The 22,713-nt window shown below is 32.5% G+C and overlaps 1 protein-coding gene across 2 annotated transcripts in view; it reads right to left on the minus strand.

Moving 5' to 3' along the window:
* Positions 1-3,857: 3,857 nt before the first annotated feature.
* Positions 3,858-22,713, minus strand: part of LOC140039602 (sodium/potassium-transporting ATPase subunit beta-1-interacting protein 3-like) — a 35,633-nt gene continuing 16,777 nt past the window's right edge. The window contains exons 4-9 of one of the 2 annotated variants that reach the window (XM_072085257.1): positions 22,052-22,249; positions 18,442-18,502; positions 17,720-17,810; positions 10,990-11,010; positions 6,774-6,814; positions 3,858-4,452 (exon numbers count right to left, since the gene is read on the minus strand). In XM_072085257.1, the coding sequence (XP_071941358.1) occupies positions 4,439-4,452; positions 6,774-6,814; positions 10,990-11,010; positions 17,720-17,810; positions 18,442-18,502; positions 22,052-22,249 (426 nt within the window). In that variant the 3' untranslated portion in view covers positions 3,858-4,438. The remainder of the gene's footprint in view (positions 4,453-6,773; positions 6,815-10,989; positions 11,011-17,719; positions 17,811-18,441; positions 18,503-22,051; positions 22,250-22,713) is intronic. The other variant, XM_072085319.1, reaches the window with a different exon arrangement.

Below are 22,713 nucleotides of genomic sequence, written 5' to 3' on the forward strand. Positions count from 1 at the left end.
TCTGCGCTTTTTCTCTGCTTGCTGTTGTTCTATGTAATATATGCTTTTTGTATTATTTTTTCTGGATAATAAATGAATAAACTACAGCAATAATACACCATACAAAATTCAGTTTTTTCTTATTTTTATTTTTCAAACCAGGTCAGATACAACATCAAGGTTTTATAGAAACAATTCATTAAGTTTTTCATCAAGGTTAAAAACTTTCAGATTCAGATTCATATGTTGTATCACGGGGAATTATTTACAATAAATAAGTTCCTTCATGGTTTTATCATGTTTGTTTTAAAATATTTACAATTTAAGAAGTAAACTTTTTTTGCAAAACATATTGAAAAATACAGAGAAAGTTATAGATAATTCAACCATTTCTAATTACATAAAATATTAATAATATACAGTGAACTTGGTATATTATATTTGAATTACAGATTCTTGCATTCGCACTGGCCTTATTTTAGTAACATTTTACCGAGAGCCCGGGAATGGCAATCTTATTGAATCCTGTCCACACACACAATTTCTTGGCGCTGTGAGTTTTGCAAGTTGTGGTATGATTTCAGAATCATAAAAAGCGAAGTGTCCTTGTGTGTATGGCGAGTTTCAACGATTGGATTTTTGGCAAGTGGTGGGGAGTCTACCGGACAAGTAGGACTGGGGGTGGGGAAACTTATTGTGCAGCTCGGTATAAGTCTTCCCGCCAGATATAGTTACTCCCAGGATGTTCCCACAGTTCTAAGTTCCCATTATTCAAAACCTCACAAGTTGTAATGATAGGACATCAAATTAAGCTCAGCCCTTCATTTTATCATTTTTAGGCCCTGGGCATCCACTATTTCAAAATCATGGATTCGCCACTGCCTACTATTTAGTCGGTAAAGTCTTAACAAAAAAGTTCATTGCGGTTACAGCTAAAGATTTATAACTCCAATATAAAACAGTTAAATTAACTCCAATACAAAACAGTTAAATTAATACAAACATTATATAATTGTGTGCTTTCGTGGAATATTAAAAGGATACAGGATTTACAAACACTATATATACATCCCTCGAGAATGGACAAAAATATATATTGGATTAAAAAGTATTACTATTATAGTCCATTAGTAAAAATTATTGTGCAACCAAATGTTTTTATTAATTTTAATTTTGGAAGATAAATAGCAAAATAAATAGAATAAATACATGCATACACAATGGTCAATCATGTGGTCTCAGACCTTTTTCCCAAAAACAATGTTTTTTTTTAAAACAACTGCTCAGGTAATACTAATTTTTTATTAGACTTTTTTAATTAACAAAACATTTAGGAATCAGTTTGGAATGGATAAACATACATTTAGAATCACAATGTGTGTGGAATGAATATTTTATGGTTCTGGAAAACTGTTTAAATATTTTAAAATAATTTTTACTGTGTATCCAAAAAAAATAATTGTTTGCACAAACACCCGATTCTAGGTGCTGTATCTCCACATATGACAATATTTGGCAAGTATCATAGGCAAATCCTTAATACAGCATCTCATGTGTACCACACTGTATCTCTATGGAAGGTTAGGTAGATTTAGGTTAGGGTATAATATGATCCAGGCGTCACATGTGTAACACATGAGATGGTGTATCAAACAATTTGCCTATCGCACGGGACAAATTTAGATACAGTTCCAAGAATCGCCTGTAACAAAAGCTATACAAGGGCCTATGATTGGTTAATGTAAGTTAAAATATACAAGGTTTGACAATACAGCAGAATATACAATTATACACATTATAAATGTACAATATATAAAATACAACAACAGATCAATATGTTAATTACAACTATTATATTAGTGTAGAATATTCACATAATAAAATACATTATTAAATAAAACAAATAGTAACAAAAGAGAACAAACTTAATATAAATGGACCATTTTCTGAGAAAGAGCTTGAAATGTTACGGTTGAACGGTTGTGAAGAGAAATAAGACGTTGGTACAGAAGAGAACCTCTTTTTAAGGGCCACCTTAGGGACCTAAAAAAGTGTTTCCTTAAAATGTGTGTATTAGGTTGCCTGAAGTGCTCATAAACGCAGAGGCCTGAAGCTTTTGGTTTAGGGACACTACATAGCTCCAAACACTGAGAACCTCAGGCATTTTGAATGCTTTTTCTTCTTCTGGGCCCCGCTAAGGGACCCCCATAATCTCTGGCACCCCTGGGTTTAGCCAGTAAGCACTCATAGCCACTGCACCACTGAAAGGAGGGTTGTAATATGTAACTTAGTACTAAGGTGGAACTAAGGTGGATCTGAGGTGGAAAAACGTTTTTATAATGTAATCACGGTAAGTTTTTTTAAATTGTATTGGTTACATAAAGGTGAAATGAGTTTTGTCTTTTTGTTCAACTGAACTATGATTACCATTACATTATTTGTTCTTTCTCAGAAGATAATTCATCTTCAAACTCAAAATTACAAAACTGCTATAATTGTACTGACTGTACAATTCAAACATTTTCGCACAGCAAGCCAAAAAAAAAATATACATCACAAAATATTGGTAAATATCTATTATATACAACACTGTGGAAGAAAATATTATCTTTCCAAAAGTAAAAAAAAAAATACATTAAAAAAAATATTTTAATTGGTGGTTTCAGTTAATTACAGGAAACTACTTAACAACTATTCACAAACTATTTTTACAAATTAAACAAGAATAAAATAAATAGGTGTGGGAAGTGTTTAAATCTCCAAAGAGTTTTTATATAGATTGGCTAGAGGGTGGACTCCAATGTTATCATCATGGTTCAAAAAGTGAATATTTATGGTGAGGGAAGCAACAAGATGGCGGCGACCATTCAATACGCCAGTCGTGCCTCCTAAGCAGTCACGCACTACTACTAATGATTTACAGCGGCATATTTATGGTTCCCTCTAGCCAATCTATAACTCTTTGGTTTTTCCCCACTTTTTCTAACTAGTATAATGTATATTATTAAGTATTTAAAATCTAGTGCATATTTCAAGTGAAGACACATAGGAGTGATATTTTTTTGGCCCGGTTAGCGAAAATAAAATTATTTAAATACTGTAGCATCTTATAACAATATAAATCTTTTCCTCTTTTCTATATAACTCTGTTCAAGATGATATTACATTTCTTTGGTTACCTTACCTTTCCCACTAAAGTTAATTATTTTGCTAATTTTTTTCAGGCAATACAGAAAACAACTGCTCTACACTTTGTTCCCGCTTCCTTTTGAAGCATTAATGTGATATGATGCATTATATATTTTTCACACTATAAAGCCCTGTCTACACTATCAAACTAGTTTAACAAAAAAAGTGTGATGTGCCCAAATGTGGTAGTAATATACCCAAATATGATAGTGATATGACATCATAATGTCCATATATGTGCACATCACATTTTTTTTGTCATATAAAATTTGATAGTGTAGACAGAGCTTAAAACATAGTATTTTGTGACTAAAATTTACTAGTATTATAGTCTCTTGTATTCTAAACAGTGATGGGTTTTACAATGCTTGTGGGTGGATTGACATCATTATTCTTATCAATACTTTTTACTTTTTATGCCATCCGCAGCATGCCTTATAAAAAACATTGAAGTAACACCGTATTTAAAACTTTAAAAAGTATTTATTTAGCTATTAGTAAAAATCTCTTCTTCAACAAGGCACATATCGGCAAGTGTCTGAAATGTTTGAAATTTACGGACTTTTGAAACTATCTCTGAACGAACCGTACTTCTTGTACTGACGAAAAGTATTTATAGTTGCAATATACATATTATGTAATTCACTTTGTATTTATCTCCATCATTTATCTCCATAATTTTAATTTCTCACAATGCTTATGGTACTCCAATAGTAACAGAGATCAGAGGTTTAAACTGTATATCATAATGGACGCAATCAATGTAAAGAATACTCCAAAACAAGCCACTGTTGAATGCTATAGTTGTTGAAGCCGCTCTTTTAAAACTTGCATTTCCTTCCCAGAGGGCGCTATTACACTAAATGTGATGCAGCTTGAAAATCTCTGTATTTACAAAAACGCTCACTAACAGAATATTGCAATTAAAGCACCGCAAACATCAGGGTCATTTTCTTTCGTGTAAGTTCATCTCTTCCTTCCTTTGTGTGGTTTATCTGTTTTTATTTCGTGTAACTTCATATCTGTTTTTTTCTCCATTTTTGTATTTTTTCATGTTTTTCCCTTCGTGTAATCTTTTAAACATCTTGTTTTTTAGCAACCTTCAACCAGGCAAACCTTTACAATGATTTGTAAATAAGCATTCTTGTTTAGCGCCCTCTGTAGTTTGACAAAACATAGCAATGATGAAAACATATAAATGATGAAAACTAATCCTAGTATCTTGAAAAATAACTGCAGAACATCAAGATGGAATTTTGTTTTTCTCACGTCATGCCATGGTGTCTGAAAAATAAAGAATAATTGTTTATAGTTTGTGCTAAAAAAAAGTGTTTAAATTCTGAGGAATAAATACATTTAAACTAAACTCTCACTACCATACTATGTTTTGGTAATCAAACAAAATTCATTCGAAAAATCTTTTGAAAAACAAAAATCCTCTATAAAACATGTCATATTTTAATATTCTGCTGACTGTAAGCTGTGTAGAGATAATATTTCTCTCAGAGAAATTTAAGCTTTAAATGTTCAGACTATAATAACGTATGGCATGCTGCAATATATCCACAGAACAGAATTGATTAATTATGTGTGTTTTCCAATCCCCTTGTCATGCTTTTGTTTTAAATATGGCATAGAAAATAATGGTTAATAAATAATTATGAAATTTATAAAGCTGACATGAAAATGATAACTACCATGAATAAACTACCGCGTATGAAGAAATATCATCTATTATTCAAACTAGTTAGACAAAAAAAGTGTGATGTGCCCAAATATGGTAGTGATATGACATCATCATGTCCATATATGGGCACATCAATTTTCTTGTCACATAAAGTTTTATGAAGTGTATACCAAGCTTTAGACAAATGATGACAACGATGAACATTGGGAACTGATAATAGAAAATATAATAAATTATATTTTATTTTTTTATAAATAAATAATAGTTTTATTGTATTGTAATTGTATGATCAGGAAGAAAATAGACAAAGAGTTTCTTTTTCAAAAAATTCCAAATCCTATCACCAATTTTTAAAACTAGCCAGGCTCAAATTAAATTTGAGTCGAGGCTTACATTTGAGACAGACCAGGTACACATTGTCCAACTTTCCTTTAACAGTAACACCTTTTATGCTAGGCCTAAAATAATATTTTATTTTACATAGAATAAACCCCTGCAGGCAACACCTCTTCTTAGGCCTTCATACATTTGTTGATGATAAAGTATAGGCCTAGAACAACAACTAATTATGAACAAGTAATGGATTATTAACTAATACCAGTAAATGGCTCAGAATGAAACTCCATTAATCCAAATATTTATTATTTATATAAATAAAGTCGGTCAATCCTAATGAACTATACTGAAATGGATTAAAATTAAAAAAAATTATAATGAGCCAACAAAATGATCATTCTGTTCTCATGCAGTGAAGTAAAATAGAGCAAGATGACAATGGTAAAATGACAATTAAATACTGGTATAGATGACAAACTAAATATAAAATGGTTAGATGACAAACATGAAAAGGAATAAAACAATGATCAAGTGGGTATAGAGTTTAATTTCTTAACTCTCCCAAAAATGCACTCCCTTTAACACCGACCAAGATCTTTGGGACTTGAAAATGTAACCATGCTAATACGAGAGAGTATACAAAATATTAAAAAGGGGCAGCAATTATCCCATGTGGAACCTCACCAAGTTTTAAGTCTGTTTTCCACTATACGAATTTGTTCGCGCGACTGTTTCGCAGAGGGAAAAAAAACCCTCCCCTTTTCCACACAAAGAACAAACAGCTGCGATTTTCATTTCCATCATTGTGTGTTTGCATAAACATGTCATGATTCCTTTCCTGAGCTCTGATTGGTTGCAATTTTTTTCGTTTCGCAAAAAGTATAAACTATTTGAACTACTAATTTCGCTGAAAATCAAAAAACTCAAGGAACTAGAATTCATATCAGTAATCTGAGATTTGGAAGATGGAAACATGAACACGCATGCGTATAAGCAGACACTTTTGATTCGCAGGAACAAATTTGGCTAGTGGAAAATGGGCCTTATAATTGGTGAGATCCTCAATCAGAGTCCTACAATTAAGGCAATCTAACAACAGGACACTTAGCTCGCCTTGCCAAGATAGAAAATCATAACAGTCTTTTGATCTTATGTCTGGCTGCAAAAAATACCAACAGTACTGCATTAGGTACATATTCTCTGCGACGAGCGGTGTTTATTAAGGAGAGTGGAACTGATCTAGTCGCAGCCACAGATAAACCCTTTGATATCCGGAGTTCAGTATCCTGTTGTTAGATTGTCTTGCTACAACTAAAGCTTGGTTCCCACTAGAACGTAACGCAAGGACGTAAACGCAACGCAAGCGTTTTAATCAATGACAAGCGAAGTTATAGACAGTTAGCAATCACAAGCGAATAAGCCATCGCTTGTGATTGGTCAATTCACTTGCGTTGCGTTACGTCCTTGCGTTGCGTCGCTAGTGGGAACCATGCTTAAGTGATGGGATATCTGTTCATTCCAGTGGTTCTCCTGGATATGTATGAGGATGGAGAGTTGAATATCATAAACCATTTAAATTCACCTGATACTCTTAAGCTATCTAGATCTAGGCCAAACTTTGTGCTGCAAATAAAAATAAATAATTGATTTGTTAAACATACATTTAAGGTAAAATGATACAAAACCACACAAAAAGCAAAGCAAATATTATATTTTAAAAAACGGAGACAAATTTTGTTGCTTACTGCTAAATTATTTTAGTGGGCATTGGATAGATCTGGTAAAGCAAATCTTATGCTCTCTACTAAAACAGTACTGCAGTAACAGTACTGCAGTAACAGTACTGCAGTAACAGCCTCATGTTTTAGATTTGACACTCGGCTATTATAAGAAGTAGCTAATGCGCTTCTAACATAGCCAGTGGGCCAGTGAAACTCAAAATAAACTAGCCCGGTGGTCTAGTAGTGAAATTTTTAAAAATTCATTCTAAAGCTCTGTCTATACTATCAATCTAGTTTGCACCCAAATATGGTAGTGATATGATGTCATCATGTCCATATATGGGCACATCACATAAAGCTTGATAGTGTAGACAGAGCTTTATATCGTCTTATTACCTATCAGCATAATTTATTGTGTTTACATCGATAGTTTACACTGATAATCTACATAATCTTAAAGCAACATTACAATTTAATCGTTGTCACTTTTCCAGTCACATAGACACTTATAAATATTTGAACTCGGTTAGAAGACATAGATAATGTTAGCCAGCAATATCAATTGATAGTTGAAAAAATACATTGATACTAACTCTAGATAGGCCATGGAAAACACATGTAATGGTTCTCGGCACCACCTCCTAAAATTTTGGTGCAGGATTTTTTATCTTTCAGGCTAGATTTTAATTGCTCACACAAAAACATTGCATCAACTTAAGGCTCAACATGGGTCATAAGTATGTGACAGCCTAGCATATACTAGACCATGTTTGTTAAGTTCTGTCTACACTATCACTACACTATAGGCACATCACATTTTTTTGTCACATAAAGTTTGACAGTGTAGATAGAGCTTTAGACACATTTGCATAGATTTAAAATGTTATGCTTTACTGAAGAGAATGAAATAACACAAAATTCAATCTACTGTAAATCTAAAACATTAAAGATGAACTTTTATGATGCGGGGCTAAAATTTGTTAGGGCAGATGGCAAAAACCATATTATCTATTTCCTATGGCCTTAGCTTCAATTGTATCTGAAGCATTTAGGTACAGTACATTCTTTTGGAATTTTATTATTTCTTCTAAATACTTAAGACTAATTTACAGACAAGCGTTAATGGTAAGCAGAAAACTGCATAGCTTTTCCCAAATAGAATCAGTATCTATCCTGAGTGGGTTTTCGCTCAACAGCCCGTCTGCTCCGCATTTTGTGTAATAAATGGTCAGAAAGAAAGAATTTTTTTTTCTTTTTTATGGTTACTGTTTTTTGTTACTACTCGTCTGTTTGTAAATTGGCGTTTAGATTTAACTGACAAGTGTTGAGGTGGTCAATTGTGGGAACACGTTATTAAGAAACATTAATTGAATTGAAACATATCCTGACAAAAGCAACAATTTCACTGAAACAAATAGCATGCTACAGACACTAGGGTGTTCAACACTGTACACATACTGTACACAAACCTTTTGGTCATATTTGTTGTTCTTAGCAATGACTAGAAAAATAAATCAACCAAAATATTCTAAATTTGTCATTTGTATGGTAAACAAACATTTTAAAATACGCTGTGTACAATATTTTCAAAGTATATTTTCTTTTTTTTAACAAAATGTAGGATATAATTACTAAAGCAATACATTTTCTTGTAACTGCAGTACATAAAAATAGCAAACATATTTTAGAATTAGGACAGTAATAATATAAATAAATAAATAAATAAAAATACATTTTGAAAAACTGTTTTTACTTAGCCAATGCTTTTTGTTTTAACAGCTTATACTTATGGGAAGTTTATATTTGTGTTATAGAACTATATTTTGAATCATTTAATATTAAACTGCAAAATTATTTATTTAATTATTATAATCACACTTATTAAGTGACACCCCTTATTCAGGAAACACCCTTATTCAGGTGACACCCTTATTCAGTGACACCCTTATTCATGGTACATTTATAATTTGTCATAAATTTTCAATGATTTTGAATCATTTAATAATGCAAACTAAATTATTATTCATAATTTACATATTGCTAGTTATTATTATAGAATAATGAAACATGCACAAAATATATTAAAGATGTATTGTCCCTTGAAACACAAAAAATGAAAAAAATAATATTCTAAATTAAAATTGACCATATCAAAGTAATATTAAAGTTATTCACGTTGAGTCGAAAATTTGAGGCAAAAACAACAATTTTACGTAATTAACAGGTAAATTAATTTGATTACATTTCGTCTGGAAAATCGTCACGAGCGAAAGTAAACAAAGATTTCAAACCACGAGTATGCATTATGCATGATGCTAATTAGGATTGTTTACAACTCGTCACAGATGAAAAGGTGTTTTCACACAGATCGCAAGGAAGTTTTATGAGTATGCATACAGAGTAGCCAAACAAGCGCGTTGCATTATGAGATATGTTTTGATCGAAAACTTTTACTGGAAGTCAAAGTTATTTTTTGAACAAAAAACGTCCGTATTTTGGTTAAATGATTTTTTTTTCAACTAATTTTTGGTGAAAGTTAATAACTATTATGATACTTCAAAATGACCTAATTTTTTTCGAAATTTAAAAAAAAAAAATTTTTTTTAATTGGTCAAAGGGACAATACATCTTTAAACAATCATGCTGGTTCACATACAACTTATGTCCATTTTACATCTGTATATCTACATAGATGACAAGCTAATTGGATTGAACACAAACATTACATTGATACGGTATATGTATCTTAATTACTTAATTAATTCTCAAGGTAATAATACTAACAAAGTGCTAATTGACACTGCTGTCAACCATACTGATCGACACCATTAGTAATCACGATACCTTTTAATGAACTACGCTATATCTAATTTTAACAGCAGAATGGTTTCCTTTACAAATGTATCAAATTCTTTTTTCTGAACAAAATTTGACAGCCTTTTTTAATTCATATTTTATGCAATACATCACCTTCCATTCATCCATACTCACGGCCGAGACAAAGCGTTGCGCAATCTCCTTTGACAGCAAAAATGAAATTATGAACTAACAACTAACTCCTGTAATACTACTACGGTAATGTTAGTTATTTGAAATATACTGTATCATTAAAGATGTATTTTTACAACTTTTTGTTGTTGAATATGCCATTTTATTGGCAATCACATAATTGTTATCCACTTTGAAAAAAAATTGAATCGGAAAAAAAAAATGTTTACCTGAAAAAACTGTAATTTAAAGAAAAATATAGTCAAATTGGCTGCCAGCCAATGGGTTTTTGGTTGAATTTGACCATTTATTTTGTCATTTTATATGAGAAAACATTTTGTTTTTGTTTTTTTTTTACGGAAGGGATTAACTTTATTAAAACTACAAAATAACCTATTCAAAGTCAATTTAGTTAATCTTCATTTTTCATGTTTTTGGGGGACGATACATCTTTAACATTCTGGATCTGCCTCTGACCAGCATCCATTTCAACATCCACAGAAATTAAATAGTATTTGTTGGATGACTAATGAACTAATAATTATACTGTAAAATAGAAAGGCGATATTAAGAACGCAATAATCGCAGCGGCTTATGCCCTGACTGAACAAAGTGCCTCTAATGAAAAATTAATACATGATTATTACCAAGCACAGTTACTTATTAAATATGCTAACTTGCCATAAATTGTGTTTATAAACCCTTGGACTAACAAACAATTTTTTATTATTATTCTATAAGTCACAATAACGATCTAGAAATGTATTTCTCCATGTAATAAAATATTAAATGTACGCCTAATTGGTTTTTATTTATAACACATTTAACATTTTTATTTCTTTCATTTATTTCTTTCTTTATAAAAAGTAATTTATTATCAGAATTAAATTATGAAATCTAAATATTAGTTTTTGTTCCTTTTGTTGTAACAAATAAAATGAAATCAATAAAAACATTCAATTTGAACAATGATACAATAATAAACGTTGGGCTTAATATGTAATGGTTGCCATGTAAAACAAACATGCAACTGACCATCAATATAAATTTACTACCAAGACACATTCACAACTATCTGGCAACACTTACCTCATATCTTCTGTTTTAGGCCTGGTATCATAAAAAATACAAGATATCAAATAGTTTGGATGTTGCCAGTGTTTGAAAATCAAATTAATGCACACACATAAAAGGATAGGAAAGGACACCTTTATTCAGGGACAAACTTATTCAGGGGACACCTTTATTCAAGGGACACCCTTATTCAGGGGATATCCTTATTCAGAGTTTTCAAATTTATTAATACGGATTATGTAATTATTATATTGATATTTTTAAGTAATGTGAACATTATTTTCATTTAAAAATTTCCTTATGAAATGCCTGAGCATATTTGCAGTTTAATTCTATAAAAAAAAAACCTTTCTCTATTTAAGACAATTGAAAGTGAATGCATTTCATAGGCAAATTAATTAGAACATTTAATGTCCTGTCAACACACTAATAAAACATTAAATTACTATCGACAACGGTTATTTAAAAAAGAACATATTGACACAGAACATAGCTGTCAGCAGCATAAATAAAAAGAAGATTAATATTTATTACTAACGCAAAACCGATTAAATGTATAAATAAAACGACAGCAGCTTAATGTTTCATTGTCAGGATCTATACTCTGATTGCTGACGTGCAACATCTGACCTTTCTTTATGCACTTTAAGTCTTTCTGTTGTGTACAGTATGTTTATAAATGGTTTTGAATGAATTTATGTACAAATTGATGTACTGTACAAATTGATATACAAATGTCAGTCACCAACCGCTCTTAAGTGAGCAAGCATACTTATACACCAACAGTGACATTTGAACAGCTTAATAATACAATCTATATATAAATTTACGTAAGGGCAAAATTCGGTAAATCGCGCGTTATTTCTAGAATGTTTACTCGATGGTATATAAAGTTGATTCGTACTTTCGGTGCTGATTTTAACCACCTGGTGAAACCTGTTTACTAATTAAATTGAGTTAGATATTTAGTTATTGACAATTAAAACGAAATTAGCTCCAACGATTTGCCCCAAATAGGGGTGTTTTCCGATGGTGGTATACACTGTATACTGGATGTCCTCTTGAAAAATACTCACACACAATAATACGAGGATGGTTCGCATTTTCCTATATCCTCCTACGATAATTGTTTTTAATAGATGAAAACGGGTTGAACAGCTCCATCCAGTACAGCATCATAATATTGAAGACAGGCCGATTTTCTTTAAAAAATACTATTTTGATAGATTTAATATACGTCGTTTATACAAAAGGATTGCTTGGCGATGAATGGAACATTCTAAATTATTTGGTTTAACCATGAACTATACCTTCATGGTTTAACACAAGTAGGTAATGGGCCCTTGGAGAATAAACATAAATAGTATTGCAATGCTATAAAATACTGTAAATAGGTATTAACTACTTTTGATCGCCATTTGAATCGCAAATTTCTTATTGTGAGTGGTACTGTTAGATATAAAAAACCAAAATACAAATACACTTTATTACTGTGAGTGTGTGTAGCCGCTACTGTTAGATTATAAACACATAATATACAAATACACTTTATTTGCTTCTCAACGTTTGCATTAATTAATAATTACAAACAATATAAACGTCGTAGTGTATCGTTACATGTACTTTACTATTTCAATCGACTATGACAGTGACAGTTTTAATAAAGTATTAAATCGCAAATGTTTTACTGTATTTAGTGGTATATTATTTATAGACCTATAAAACATGAAAACAATATTTCGTTACTGAGTGGATAAAGAATATATTAAAAAATTGTTCCTCTTTGTACCTATCCTCTTCCCCCCATCCCTCAACCCTTAATGTTACATAATTAAACACAAATTCGGTTTGTTTAAATGAGTTCAAATCAAAAATTCATTTTGTGACAAGTTCCTCCTTCGGAAGTAATTCCCAGGGTGCTAATTTTGGTTGACTGCATAAATAATTGTGTCTATTCGTTTCTGTAAACGACAATGTATTATAGTCCTGCGGTACGTACATTTGAAATCGCCAGTTTTGTTTACGCTGAAATTACTATGTATTCGAGAACTATTTGTGGGCACGACCTAGATGGTACGCGAGCAAATCGAGTGTACCATCTAGTATTTAAAATTCTATTTCATGTATAAAGTTTATTATTTTTACATTTTAGCTGTCATGCTTTTTAAAATGATTTTACTTAACAAATTATTATTTATTTAAAGAGGTACAGTATTGTCCCCCAAAGTCATGAAAAATCAACATTAATAAAATCAGACTTTAAATAAAAACTTAAATTCAAAAAAAATTTGATATAAATTTGAATTGCACATTTAAGCATGAGTTTGACTCAAAATATTGGTAAACTTTTGCGATTATCGGAAGAGGTCTGCAGTCATTGAATTTTTCATTGTTGCTGTTAATGCTACTCTGTATTTTGCTTTATTATTTGTGGAAATAAATATTATTATTATTATTATTATTATATTAACTTTGTCAAACCAAACATTTCCTATTATAACCAGAAAAATGAATATTGTCTTGTTTAACAGTATCTTTTATTAACTAAGTCTGTCTACCAAGAGTGTGATATACGGCACTTCACCAGACAGCGTGTTGAATCAGAGCCGAATCAATAATAAAATCAATGTACTCATTTCAATATTGTAAACAAACTGTGCTATATCTGCCAACTAAAATCAGAGATTGAACTAAATTTAGAAATTACTGGTATGTTAAAGAAACCATAACAGTTTAATTTGTCACCACAAAAAAGGAAAATGAACAACTGACCAAACCTCTAGATTAGTGAATTGATTTTTTTAAATTATAATTTGGAAAGGCCAGATAAGCATATAGCTGAAGGCTAGTAGCTATTAAGACGTCCTCCCCCTCAAATTATAAAGAGAAACATACTGTACACAAGATGCTCTACATAAACAAGTCTAATTATTACAAGTCTTTGGGGGTGGAGTTGTAATTTTAATTTTTCGTTAGTAGAACAAATCCTGACATATGACAGGACTAGGACCCAGGACCCTCGGATTGGTAACCAAGCATCTAAACCACTAAGCTCCACTCATTACTAATACTAGTCCGAGTATTTTGATTTTTCCATTTTTCACTAGCCTGTGACATTTTGCTAGCCCAAAACTGGTGCTACTACTAGCCAACCAAAATAAGATCATTCAGGGTGACTATTATTAATACTGTAGATTTAAAGAAAAAGCAACAACAATTTTGGTAATACTTTTCTCTTAAATTTATAACTGGGATCAAAGGTTATTCATTATTTATCAAGTCAGCAATTTTTTTTAGACAAACCAGACCAATAAATTAAGCCCTAAGAAAGCAAAATAAAGAGAGTGACAGAGGATGTGTTATTTATTATTTTGGCCCATATTGAACATAAAGATAACTTTAATTTATGATTTCTTCAATATATCAGCTTTCTTTAAACCCATTCAGGATGAAAATTGTGGTCATTATCATGCAAACAAAAACTTTCCATACATACATGGCAAGTACCCCAGTTAAGTGACAGTCGTGTTATTTATTCTCAAAAAATTTCATCTGGTTTAAAATGGATATTTAATAATATAAATGGTAACTTTTTGGTTATTTATTATTTTGGCCCATATTGATTGAAGATAAAGATAAACTCAACATTTTAATTGATTATTTGTTCAATATATAAATTTGCTCAAAACCAATTTTAGAATGAAAATTGTGGACATTATCATCAAACTTTCAATATATACATGTACACATACACACAGATCAATTACTGCAGTACACAAGCATTTTGCCAAGTAACCAGGTGCTATGATGTCTATTTCTTATAATCTGTTATCAAATTGTTGGTATGCATACGCAGATCATGATTTATGTGAAACACCTGGCTAATATAAACAACAATCTATGTACTGCAATAATATCTTTAATCTTTTTTTGTGTGTTTATAGATACATATGCTTTTATTGATGAAGACATGTGAATTTTGTTTATGTAGAAATATTTTCTATTTTTTTTTTTTTCATTACATTATTTTTTTCTTTTCTTCTTTCTGTTCTCCTATAGTAGGAAGAGTGGTGCCGACGAGAGCAAAAGAAATGCGTTTCTTTTTTTTAAAGCCTTTCACACCTTGTCGTTTGAAAATTGCAGGTGTGAAACAAATTGCACTCCTCAGCGTATTCAGGGGTGCTGTACTGTATTTTAGTGTCTAGATTAGAAGTATACCAAATTTAAGTATGCTGTACAGTAAATCGCACACCTCAAGTTCATTTTAGGGGAGCTTCTGTTCAAGCATACTGTACTGCCTCTTATTTAGGCTAATCCTGGCCAGATGATTGCTTCAGAATGGGCAATAGCCTTATGTTATGTTGTGGAGCTTTATGACCCAAACAACCCTTGATACATGAAGTAGCAGTGACGTTATAGACGATAACCAGCATATACCGTATATTTCGGTGTATAAGTCGCACCTGTGTATAAGACGCACCCCTAACTGAGAGTAAAATATCGGTATTTTTTATATCGTCGGTGTATAAGACGCACCTTATATTTCATCAAAACAATGTTTTTTTAAATTGTAATCAATATTATTGTAATAATATATTTTGTTATATCTGCAACGGCGTTCTTTATTTAGGTTTTTTCTTACCTAGGCTCGGCCGCGTCCAGCCTCAACAGCCGCAACATCGAGTGCATGACCGTGTGTGTAACACGTACGTGTGGGCTAGCCTCGCTCGATCATTTCGAGAGGGCGCACGTTTTCACGGACAAGCGTATTCGATTAGTATCTATGTATCCGAGAAGTGTGTACGCTAGGTCCATGCTATAATCACCTGGAGAATATACTAGTCGAATACCGTACACCTTGTGGCCGCCAAGAAGGGCTTGCGCTGGGGGTACGGCGATCGTGCGTATAACTACTGTATAAATAAATACTATTCCAATCGTACGTAAACGTTTAAAAATGAAATTTTATCGCCATAATGAACAAATCTTTTCATCATATTTAGTATGACATCATGCTAAAATGCCTTGAAAACTAGGCAGAAGCAGGTTGCCGTTACGTTAGTTAGTTACTGTAGCTAGGCCTAGCCTACTCAGGCCTATAGTTTTAACGAGGTGACGATAGCCTACTAGGCCTAGGCATATGTACTATCTGTGTGGTGAGGCATTTATGTTCGGTGTATAAGACGCACCCTTAATTTAGAGGTCAAATATGCGTGTCAAAAGTGCGACTTATACACCGAAATATACGGTAATTATATGATATACCTAGAGATTTACACCTGAAGACCTATACTAGGCTTATTATGGATTGGGAATATCATTTCAAATACTACAGGATGAGCTGCACATACATACGCCCGTATTCTTAAACCGGACTTTAGTCGTAGTTCAAAGTTCGACTTGAAAAAGTCGTAGTTCGAGCTATTACTTCAAATTCGATTAAAAAACGAAGTAGTCGAAGTTTGCAGTTCGACTTAATAAAGTTGAGCTTTTAGTCGAGTTGCACACGTCTGGGTAATAAAGGCTATACATTGGTCAATGACAAGAGAGTATTTGAGGAGCAGACAAAATTTTGCGCATTGATATCACTTTCCATTTTCTTACAACACTTTTTACGCATCAGGACTATACATGAAAAATAATTTTAATCGTTAATTATTAGAACAAGATCAGTATTAATTTAACAGTGAAGTACTTTTGATTAACAAAATAACAGCAAACAAAATCTTCAAAATATATTTAGGAACTATGGCGGTACGGTAACTTTTATATTTTCTAGGCCCCCAACAAAGTATGATCGCGACGAACCACGCACTTCATAGCGTGACAAGAAAGCGCTAGGCCCCCTAACATTCCATCGCGTGGTGAATTTCCGCATCTGCCATTGTCGCTATGGCGTGACGTAGTTGAAGTCGGACTTGCGCGAAGAAAATTATGTAATTTGTATACAGTTGTATTAAATAAAGATGATTTTCATTATTATAACATATACCAATGTATATTTAATTAAGCTAATATAAAAATAGATATTTCATTCTTCAATATCTGGCCAATATAACAACTCAATGACTGTTACGTTTTTCATAAACATCGTTTAAAAACCATTTAGTCGACCATTTAGCCTGCCCCCTCCAGGACTAAAAAAATCGATCAAAATCCGTCTCGATTTAGTCGAGGTTGGCCTGAATTAGTCGGCGATTTAGTTGAAGTTCGGTTTATGAATTAAAATGACGTCATTTTTTTAGTTTTAGCTCGAACTACGACTAAAGTCCGGTTTAAGAATACGGGCGATAGAATAAATAAGCAAAGGTTTAATGCACTGCTTGACTATAGTTCTCGTAGTAGTTTGACACTTGCTGCAGGATTTGCTGGAAAGGGACTTACAACTTGAGGTCCAGTGTACACATCTGGCTTGTGAGCACCCAAACCCAGTTCATCGTTCGGAAGAGAAGGTTCACTGGTCCATATCAGCCTCTATTGTTGTGGACAGACGAATGAGCGCCGTTTAATAGGAGCAGTATGACACGAAGAGACCCTTAAGGTAGAAGAAAGTTGTTTCTTCTTCCTCTGCGCAATTCAACCCAGTAGGCTGCAAGTCGCAGGTTATTCCTCCACATTTATAACACTTTGGGCTGGGGCATAATAACTTAACAACAACCCATTTTGTATTATTCACTTAATGTATGACATTTCAGAACAACAAAATTAGACTAATTTAGATTGGAATCAGCAAGCATATACTTACATATAAATTGGGTGCATTTGTAGTGATTGACCTTTGACATTTGCTGCAGGATTGTACGCTGAGTATGAATCAAAGCCACCAATAAAATCAACTGAAATAAAATACAAAATATACATTGTTAAAAATATGAAAATTAATATTGTTTGAAACAGTTTCAGTAAACAGTTTCGCATTTCAAAATAACTGAACACATGCATTGAGAAATACAACACTAAGAATAACATTCCACTGAAAACATTTCATTCAATAATTTTTTTTCCTTTAAATAGGCCACATTCCTTGTACTAAAGACCTTCTTCATGCAATATCCCAGCAGGAAAAAGTTGCTGAATGTGCTGAGTTTCCAAGGCACTATTTAACATTGACATTGCAACTATAATACTACTGCCACTGTGTACTATTTTTCAGTCACATGGTGCACTATTAATACCACTGAAAATGACACTGTGCACTATTTCCAGTCACATGATTTACTATTTTCCAATGACACAGTTTACTATTCTCGGGACTATTTTCCAGAGAAACAGGACACTAATTGTAATGGCACAGGACACTATTTCACAGTAATACTGTGCAATTATGGTCTAGTGACAGAGGACACTACATAGTATATAATCATGGACCTACAGTATATATTGTCCATGATATTATTAGTCAATTTAATTAACTTGTCAACATTACAAGTGTTACTGGAATGTAAATGAGATTAAAATGATACTTACAACTATCTTCTTCTTCATTAAATTTATAAATTACAATTATGGCAAGAATAAAACCTAAAATCTGTAAATAAATTGAAAAAAATTAAAGAATATTAGAAAAATCAGGTAAAATGAAAATATGCAAAACAAACAACACACATTTCTTATAGAACAATGATTTAACATTTGGAAGCTTTATAGTTTTATAAAGTAGGTGCCAATATTGCTTCATACAGTCTTTGGTACTGTACCATTACAGTCCCTTTCACACAGAAATTGCAGCAACATTGTAGTAATCAAGCTACAGTACCATTACAGTCCCTTTCACACAGAAATTGCAGCAATATTGTGGTAATCAAGCTACAGTACCATTACAGTCCCTTTCACACAGAAATTGCAGCAATATTGTGGTAATCAAGCTACAGTACCATTAGAGTCCCTTTCACACAGAAATTATAGCAATATTGTGGTAATCAAGCTACAGTACCATTAGAGCCCTTTTCACATAGAAATTACAGCAATATTGAGGAAATCAAGCTACTATTCATTATTGACAGTGTGATCCCTTCACAATGGTAAAGGGTACACTATTTAATCAAAATAATATTCAATAATTGTGATTGTTTGCTATGTGAAAGAGGTCCTAGCAAAAGGCGCAACATTAGAATCTTTTATAATACAGAAAGGCCCGACTTTATAGGTTCACAACTGGGTTATTGGTGCCTAAAGTCCAATTCACACAGACAAGCAGCAACGGAAAGCAGGAAACCGCATAGCTTGTCCAACGTAAAATATGTATCTATCCTGCGCGGAATCCGCCCGTCCGCTCCACGTTGTGTGTGTATGGTCATAAGGAATAAAATAGATTCTATATTTTTATTAATGTTACCGCTCGTCTGTGTAAATTTACCTTAATGGGTTATTATAGGTTTATAGAGATATTGATCTGGCTTAAGAACCAAATGATATTATAACTGGAACTATGGAGGTTAAGAAACGTTTAATTTATCATACCGTTTTACTATTAAAGCTGACAATCAAAAAGTCTCTAATATGATAAAAAATATTTACAAAGAAATCTTCATCAGGTAACACCTGTTCATTAACAATTTATACATTTATTGTTGATTTGATGACATCAAGAGAGTACATTCAAAATGTCAATTTTATAATTTAGCATTTAATATCGTCTAATTGTACTTTAATCGGTAATCTTCAATGAGCCTTGATATCTAATAAAATGTTATTACTTAAACGTTAATAATTACAATTCTAATCAGCATCACAATCAATGTATAGTATACAAATAATGAATGTTTATGAGTGCAATGGTACAAATAATGGCACGAGGTGAATGATGAAAGGTTATATCAACGAGGCAAAGCCGAGTTGATATAACCTTTCATCATTCACCAAGTGCCATTATTTGTACCATTACACGAATACAAAACATTCATTATTTGTTTTATATAACATCTAGACGTTTTTTTTTCGTACACAAAAATGTTTCAAAAAGTACTATTTAACGATCGTTGAATAGTGCGTACTATTGCACGCCATGTGACCCACATTCGTCCAATCAAATGACAGGAATTTATATAGGTGTTATATAATACTGTATATTTCACGGATGATACCACTATCCGATAGGGGTGCTCAATAGAATTTTTCATTTCGTAAATTTATTCTACCATATCTTCAAAGAGAGAGGATTAAATTCTCGGTATATAATAAATAAAATGGGAAGACTTAAAAAAAAAGCCCACTTTTGAAATAAAGCCCATCTCAAAAAGAAGCCCCCTTCCACCTCTTTAGTTTGCAAATGTAATCTCGAAAAGAAGCCCATCTTGAAAAGAAGCCCACTCATGAGTCATTAAAAAAGGGCTTCTCTTAATTTACAGGTAAAGTCTAGTTCTACAAATAATAGTGTACTCCTGTACAGGTACAGTATGTCTCTAATTAAAGACCGCTTTGGAACAGATCAGTTTAAATGCGGACATTAAGCTTCCTTCAGTAGTGTTGTATTTACTGTACCGGACCATAGAGTACAGTATACTACTCCATGTGTTGACTTATCATTGTTAATTGAATGTAAAACGTGGTTCCCACTAGCGACTCAACGCAGGGACGTAACGCAACGCAAGTGAATTGACCAATCACAAGCGATGGCTTATTCGCTTGTGATTGCTAACTGTCTATAACTTCGCTTGTCATTGGTCAAAACGCTTGCGTTGCGTTTACGTCCTTGCGTTAAGTTCTAGTGGGAACCAAGCTTAAGAGGAGTTGTGAAATACTGCAGCAACACTTACAAATGTAATTTAATCATATAAACTAATTAAGATTTTGCAGGAGTTCTATCTCAATCAGGAAACCTCATCTCTGAACAAAGCAACATATCTGCTAGCTTCTCTGCTTATTTTCTTAATCAAATATTTTGGATACAATGTGTGCAGGCAAGCAGAGTATAGCAGCTGTTTTCCACAGCAGAGGATAATGTTGGGTTATGGATCTCAAGACATATCTTACCTTAATGCTCTGTTTGTGCCCTTGAGGCATTCAAATAGCACAGTAGACACTTACTAATACTACATACAACACTCTGTAAACTCTATAGGGCCCATAACATTATTAGTTTGTCCCTGGTGGGGAGAGAGAAAAGAAACTCCCTCCCTCATCAGTTTTGAACTGAAGATATATAGGGTAATATAATTTTGTATAGGGCCTAAACAACAGTCAAGGAGTTTAATAATTCTTGTCCACATTTTTGTAGCAATAAATTCATTATCTGTATCTGTCTGTTTCATACTTTTGTTTTGGTTATTGGGTTTTTTTAACAATAAATAGGAACTTTGATTTCCAACAACCAGATCTAGGACTACGCATTATGTTGTTGGTTGCTGTCTAAATCTCCAAAACTGAAGGAAAGCACATCTCAATGTCCTGTCGTATCACTTAACTACAGTTCATTAAAAATTGAAAACATCCTAGTAGTATCGCATAAATTTAAAAGACAGCACCTGTAGTATACAGTACAGTATGTTCGCTGAAATTTTGGATGATAACTTTTATCAGTTTTAAAAATAGATCGAAATTTATTTTATTTAAAAATTCCATATTTCACAGCTTGGAGATACAAATTTTCGGTCAATGAACGCATTTTGCAGTATGTTAAATGCGACAAGCGCTATAATAATATCATCTAACCTAAAACTGGTTAAAGATTCATTGTTTTAAAAGTCAGCTGTGGTGTAATTTACATATACTCTTTAATAACAAATTTATCTATTTGCAAAATCTATTTTGAAAATAGCATTTATATAAATAATCTGAAAGAAGGTAAAAATGATGAATGATGTTATAATAATGTATTGAATCTTACTGAAAAATACTGTTTGACATTTGGATGGCGAATGCAATATTATTGGCTACAAAAATGTATTCTGGAAAATAACTAGTTTAAAATGTTGTGACTGTCTGAAACTGTATATGTTATCCTTGGTTACATTTCTCTTCACCCGATATTATTAGGCTATGATTTATAGTTTAAATTGCTGTGCATGGATTAAAAACTAATTAATTACGTAATTCACTCTTGAAAATATGAACAAGTGACGTTAAAATGACCTCTCACCCCTAATAGAATCTGTACAGCAGCATGTATGGTTTCAATGTACACGTAATCTAACAAACATCCCGTGACCTCTGGCGGTGTTGACGTATATTCATCAAATGATTTCACTGTGTTGTTCTCTTGCGTTTCACAGCCAAATCCATTCGTTTTCCACCAACTTTCACTGCCGGTGTTAAAATTTAATATATTTGAATTTTCCTGAAAGATAAACAAGTTGAAAATGTCTATGAAAATAAAAAACTGCAAATTATGAATTTATGCAAAAAAAAGGTGTACTGGTCTACTCAGCCATTGTGGACAGACGAACGGGCACCGTTTGGTGGCAGCACTCGACACAAAGGGACCCTTAGGCGAGAAAAAAGTTATGGTACTGTACTGTATGTGTCATACACTTGTGCGCAATTCAGCAAGTTGCAGGTTATTCCCCATTTACATTTACTAGAGGGTCTCCATTCAGCAATATTGGTCAAAGAGTTCCCTAAACTGTGTTTGTGAGTAACCTCTATAGCAGTATGAGTGGAAGACTCACAAAAATTATCTTTTACCCCACAAATAAGTAACCCATATTGACATCATTTAGAAAGGGAAGTTGAATAAGGGGACTTTCTGACTTCATACTGTGATCCCAGGCTTTCACAGTACGGTAGTTACTGCATATAGAT

The sequence above is a fragment of the Antedon mediterranea genome, chromosome 1, assembly GCF_964355755.1.
Source record: "Antedon mediterranea chromosome 1, ecAntMedi1.1, whole genome shotgun sequence".
Classification (NCBI taxonomy): Eukaryota; Metazoa; Echinodermata; class Crinoidea; order Comatulida; family Antedonidae; genus Antedon; species Antedon mediterranea.